Here is a 6,162-nt window from a genome sequence, read left to right as displayed (position 1 = left end):
CCGTCGTAGCCTTGTCCAGTTCCCTTGCCTCACAAAAAGACCCTTCGTGATCGCTCGCCTCACTCTGTCCATCGTCACACACTGCTGCTCATCGAAGAAGTCTAGTATTGTCTCGTCGAACAACGGCACAGCTCCGCCTCATACGTTCTCGATTGGGTCTGTTCTCGCCCCCATTATGTCGCGACGGTCCTCCTCCACCTCCTCGAGCTCCTCGAGCTCATCTGGCTCCTCGAGCTATGCGAGCACGGCTCGTCACTCTTCCAGCAGGTCATCTTCTTCCAAAACGTCCAGGTCATCCGTCATCACGGTGGCCCCAATCCGATCAGACAACAACCTAGCCCTCAGCTTTATGAAATACACCTGCGGGGCGCATCCATTTAGGCAATTGGCTGTCCAGAAGAAGAGAACCGACTACGTAGAAGAAGGCTACGACTATGGCAACAACATGCCGCTCTACGTCGACAGGTACGACGTTCACTACTCTTGGGTGAGGCCCAACTTTGAAGACGACAGCATCTCCGTGCGGGCCGCCTCCAAGCGAAGCAGCGGGAGCGGGAGGAGCAGCCGAAGCTCGGGAGGACGACAACCGTCCTCGTACTCTAAGATGCCGCCCCCTCCTGTACGGGCCATGCCTCGGTTCACCCCGCCGCCGCCGCCGCCTCCACCAATGCCTCACACATACGTGCCACGGCAGCCGAGCCCCGTGAACTACATGCCCATGCCCATGGCAAGTGGTGCCAATGACGGCTTCTTCGACCTGAATGCGTCGCAGGACCCAATGCCTTCGGGGCCGACCCCGGCATTCTTCGATCTCGGACCACCGCCGCCTCCCAATGCACCAGCAGCAGCACCCGCCTTCTTCAATGTGGGCAACGGCGGAGGTGGGGATCGAAAGTATGAAGACTGGAGCGACTGAGAGCATCTCGAGGAACGGCACCACAGGGTCGTTGCGAGCTGAACGACCCCCAACGCTCTTTACCTTTCTGCCTCCCCCAAATGTCATTCTTACTTTTGAGGGAGGTCATGATGAGACTTGCCAGACATTGGCTGGTTTGTGGTTGTATTTGATGCCCTGCCGGAGGGGTTTCTAGGTGGATAAGGGAGGTTCAAGCTGGCGCAAACTTACGGCCGCCAAGGCTGAGAATACCACTCAAGCCGAAGAGGGCAAACAGGACCTCGGCATTGAAGGGACACGGCCACTTAGGGAGCTATTTACCTGGGCCAGCGATGTGGTTTACGATTTTGTGTGGCATTGTACAAACAGTTTATTGGTCTAATTGACTCTTTTCTTGCACAGTCTGTTTGCTCGACTACAAGTGCCTTATAATCCTGAGCCTGTGAGGAGACTAATCAGCCAAAAGCGAAATACCAGTGCCACGCCAAGTCCCCGCCTACGTCACCTACGAGCCACTGCACACAAGAAACGTCATACGATGCCTCCGTTGACGGAAGCATAGGAGGCAATTCGTTCTCACGTCCAGCAGTGCGGTGAGCGTTTCTATTGTTCACAAGGGCTCGTAAAAGGGCCCGTTGGTGTCGAGGTCTACTTGGAGAGGCCTCGACCCAAAGGAGTCACCGGTAGGCAGTGTTCCCCAGCCTCGACGTCATTGGAGCTCCTCTTCAGCCCTGAGACCCGCGTTGTGTGGATCGGCAGTTCCAGACCAATCTGGCCATGCCCGCCACCAATACCACCAAGGCATAAGGCCGCCCTGTGTTCCACAAGTGCATGGCCGAATGTGGTGACAGCACCACAAGTCCACCCGATGGCATCTGGTTCCTTGCCGAGTGACCTTTTTTGTCCCGACTTTTGCCCCCTTCCCTGCCTTCTACCTAGGTACTCTCATGTCTGGTACATGTGGTCTCCTGCCCTGGCCCGCAACGCGGTTCGCCATGTGCAGGAAAACACGCATGTGGTTGCCTACGAGCCATCACAAAGTTCCAGGCATCTCAGCACGCTAACCCCCTCCAGGTCTCAACGATGCCATGCTCCAGGCTCCCTCCTGCTCACTTGAATGAACGGGTGGCGTGCGAGTCGACAGCAACGATCGTGCTAGCTACCTGACCACGACCAATCAGTCTATTTCCTGTCACTGCGTTTTTGTCACGAACAGCGTGGATTCATCGAGTGCACCAACTATGGTAGGCGGCGTTGCGACACAAGCATCGTGTCTCACGCGCATACACAGAGCTCGGTGACGGTTTCTGGTTGGGCGCCGTCTTCGACCCAACGTGTCAGCAGCGCGACTCCACACGTGTTCCGCACCTCGAGTGAGGCCTCATCCATCAATCCAGCTCGGCCTGCAGTCATAGTTGGGGGGAGGCCAAATGATCATCCAATTTGCTGGTGGGGGGCCGTCAGCCTGGAGAGCACAGCGTAGGGAGATACCGACCTAGGTACATATAGGGCATCGCTGGTCCATCGTTATTGTCCATGTCCGGTATAGACATCCTCTCTCATCCTCCTGCTCTCCCTTCATTGTCGTTGTCGCACAGGAAGAGGAAACAAATGAGAACGGCCTATACGTACACACACCATCTCCAGTTGTTTCCCTAAGACACCTTTTGCCGGTATGGATACGCTGTCACACTCCTCTTGCACGACGGCAGCAACAGAGGCTTCGTCCTTTGATGCTCCGCAAGCGCAGCCATCACAGGCCATTCTGGACTTCTTCTTCCCCGGCTTCAGCATCCTGACAAGTGCCTGTCAAAAATATTTTGGCATCGATCTCAATGTCTACATCCCCCTGATCATCCTGTGTGGTGGTGCCACCTTTGCCTGGCAATATTTGAGCGACTATGTCTGGGGCCTGATCGAATCCCATCTCATGTCCTCTGTCGACGTGCGAACCGACGATGAGATTTATGTGAGTAACCCGGCCAACTCACAACCGTAACCTCCACTGGTCTCTGACTCCCACCCAGAACATTCTCATGGCCTGGGTTGCCACACAGCGCTTCGCAAAGAAGTCCCGGCGCTTCATTGCCAACACAAACCTCAACTCGAGAGCCTGGTTTCTTATGCGCTGGTCCTACGACGAGGATGAAGACGACGACGATGAAGACGACTCTACAGCCACGGCCGCCAACGAGGTCGGACACAAGAAGAAGGGTCTGGCTTACACGCCAAGCTTTGGTAACCACATCTTCTGGTACAAGGGCCGCCTCCTCCGTTTCAAGAGGAGCCAGAACCAACAACAAGGGTCCTACTTGACCGTCAGCGAGAGGGAGGAGATCAGCATCTCCTGCTTTGGACGCTCGCCTTGGATCCTGAAGCAGCTTCTCCTCGAGGCCCGCCTGGAATATCTCAAGAAGGATACCAAGAAGACCATGATCTACCGCGGGGGCATTCGTGCGGGTTCCACCGACCCCACCTGGCAGAGGTGCATGGCCCGGACGTCGCGGCCCTTCTCGACCGTCATCCTCAACGAAAAGACGAAGAAGGAGCTCATCGATGATGTGTCCGACTACCTGTCACCCGCTACTCGGAACTGGTATTCCAATCGTGGCATTCCCTGGCGTCGTGGCTACCTGTACGAGGGGCCTCCCGGTTGCGGCAAGAGCTCGCTCGCACTCGCGCTGGCCGGCTACTTCAAGCTGCGGATCTACATTGTCAGCTTGAGCTCCATTGTCGCCAACGAGGAAACGCTCGCCACCCTATTTTCCGACCTCCCTCGTCGGTGTGTTGTTCTTCTGGAGGACATTGACACTGCCGGTCTAACACATACGCGGGAGGTCAGCGATGTGCTCTCCGGCGAGGCCGACAAGAGCGATGCTTCTGCCAACGCCATGGTGCCCGGCCAGCTGACCACAGGAATCCTCAGCGCCGCTGCCACCAGCAGCTCATCGAGGCTCTCCTTGTCAGGCCTGCTGAACATCCTGGACGGCGTCGCCAGCCAGGAAGGGCGCGTCCTCATCATGACGACCAACCACGTAGAGAAGCTCGACAAGGCGTTGATTCGACCTGGCCGGGTCGACATGATTGTCAAGTTTTCACAGGCTGACGCCGAGATTATCGGTGCCATTTTCCGCGCCATCTACGCTCCGCTTGAGGGCGACGACGGAGACGGCCACGACGGGGCGGACCGCGACGCGCCGGGACTTGATGCCGACGCCGAGAAGGCTGCGGCTGAGGCTGCGGCGGCGCGGGTGGCCAAGACTGTAGCACACGTCGAAGCTCTGTCGCACGAGTTTGTGACACGTATCCCGGCTCACGAGTTCAGTCCAGCGGAGATTCAGGGGTTTCTCATGAGGCACAAGAGAAGTCCAGACGCGGCGATCGAGCATGCAGCTCAGTGGGTGATAGACACCCGAAAGCAGAAGAAGGAGAAGGAGATCAAAGCGGCCGAGGAGAGGCGAGCACAAGAGGAGAAGGAGAAGGAGAAGGAGAAGGAGAAGGAGAAGGAGAAGGAGAAGGAGAAGGAGAAGGAGAAGGAGAAGGAGAAGGAGAAGGAGAAGGAGAAGGAGAAGGAGAAGGAGAGCGACGGCAAGGAAGCAGCCTCTGGGCAGACGAAGACGGCGCGGGACGAACACCTACAAGGGCCAGGTTCGGACTCGGGATACGCGACTTCAGTCGAATCATAAACCGATCACGGTCGAGGTACGCGTGGAACACGCAACTCATCAAGGAGGCGGAGAGCAGGAACAGAAAGAAGTGTCCCGGGCAGCGGACAAAGGGAACGGGCGAGGACCTCACAATCACGGCGAGACTGTCCCATCGAGGTCGTGAGCATGGGATGGCCGAGGGCGCCGGCGTATGGGCGTTGTACAGTACATGATTCCCACCTCGATTGGCAATACAGAGAGCACTTGTTTTCTCACCATTAATACTGCTGCTGGCCCTCCTCATTGGAGGTTATCAAGAGATGCGCGAGCGCAGGGGCTGGAGGAGAGGCGACTGTTCGTTTAGCCACGGAGAAGTACGACTGATATGACGCGGCCGACCATGGCCAGGGGGTTAGCAATGACAGTCAGGAGCTGAAGGTGACGTTGACGATGGCTGGGGCGGCGTGGTTGTCTCGTTGCTAGGCCGTAAGACTCCAAAAGAGCACCTAATCACCATGTCCATCAATCACATGAGACTTGCGTGTTGAGATTGGCATCAGGGGATTACAACGGTAACGGGGACCATCGTGTGGCTGTGCAGGGGCAAGCTTGGTCTTGCGTGTTGACCCACCAGATCTACTGTACCGTACCTGAGCACAGGCAATGGTGATGTCGATATGGTGATGGTTCGATGAAGGGGAAAGGAGGCTAAGCCACGCAAGGTCTAGTCTGGTGAAATGGCCTGATTGGCCACGCAGGCTTGACATTTGCGTGCGATTGGGACCCGCTGAGGGATTCTGTTTGGGGGTGGTGGCCTAGGCAGGTACCTGATCCAGGCACGTCTCCGCTGTCTTGGTGCCCTGAAGACAAGCCACTGCCTGCCCGTGGGTGCCCGCCGGTTGCGTGACGCACTTCTGGGGTGTTGGAGATGGGGCAACACACACGACACCCACAGCAGAAGAGGCACAGAGGCAGGAGATGGCAGGGCAAGGCGCCAAAAACAAGGTGCAGGGTTTGTTGGATCGGAGGCACGAGGCAGGGCAAGGCAAGCGCGGAACTGTTGCACTGCAGGCACGAGCACAGGCACAGACATGGGTGGCACCGGCGACAGACGGGACGAAAGAGCCCAACCTTTCCTCATCGGGCCTCGCAGGCGTCTGCTTCACTGAAAGACGGTGGAGAACAATATTAAAGTCGCGGGTTCATCGTCCCCTATTTTCCTGGGCCATTGGATCCAGACGTGAGTGGGCGGCCAACAAAGAGATAAAAAGCATACGGAGTTATGAGGACCTTGATGCGCATCCTTCGGAAACAGGGACCAACATCTCGGACAGCCTTATCAGTCTCTCACTTGTTCTCTTGTACCATTTCGGCTCAGCTTTGTGCCACAGCGAGCTCGCACACCAAAAATCCGAGGTGAGTCCTTCATGCGCCGAGACCCTGCAGCACCTGTATTTTTTTTTTGGTCCCTCGCGCGGACGCGGCGGTTACAGGCACCGACGTCTCTTCGTTGGAGGGGCAGGGGCGCGAGGGGCACTCTCCCCCCCCCCCTTCCGCCAGTGACCACCACCTCATCGACAAGTGCCTTTTTCGCTTCAGTTCATTTTATGCCCCTCCCCC

General features: G+C 57.1%; 2 protein-coding genes across 2 annotated transcripts; both read left to right on the top strand.

The window, feature by feature from the left end:
- Positions 1-349: 349 nt before the first annotated feature.
- Positions 350-916, top strand: D7B24_005368 (uncharacterized protein; the record flags this gene model as incomplete). The annotated part of the gene is made up of 1 exon (XM_028639525.1): positions 350-916. The coding sequence occupies one exon, from the start codon at positions 350-352 to the stop codon at positions 914-916; it is 567 nt and encodes a 188-aa protein (XP_028490104.1).
- Positions 917-2,570: 1,654 nt separating this feature from the next.
- On the top strand, positions 2,571-4,581 carry D7B24_005367 (uncharacterized protein; the record flags this gene model as incomplete). Its single annotated transcript, XM_028639524.1, has 2 exons — positions 2,571-2,864; positions 2,923-4,581. 2 exons carry the CDS (start codon positions 2,571-2,573, stop codon positions 4,579-4,581), a joined length of 1,953 nt encoding a protein of 650 aa, XP_028490103.1.
- Between the last annotated feature and the right edge of the window lie 1,581 nt (positions 4,582-6,162).

This window comes from Verticillium nonalfalfae (assembly GCF_003724135.2).
Source record: "Verticillium nonalfalfae strain VnAa140/NRRL 66861 chromosome Unknown scaffold_320, whole genome shotgun sequence".
Taxonomy (NCBI): Eukaryota; Fungi; Ascomycota; class Sordariomycetes; order Glomerellales; family Plectosphaerellaceae; genus Verticillium; species Verticillium nonalfalfae.
This window is presented reverse-complemented; position numbering and strand designations above follow the sequence as displayed.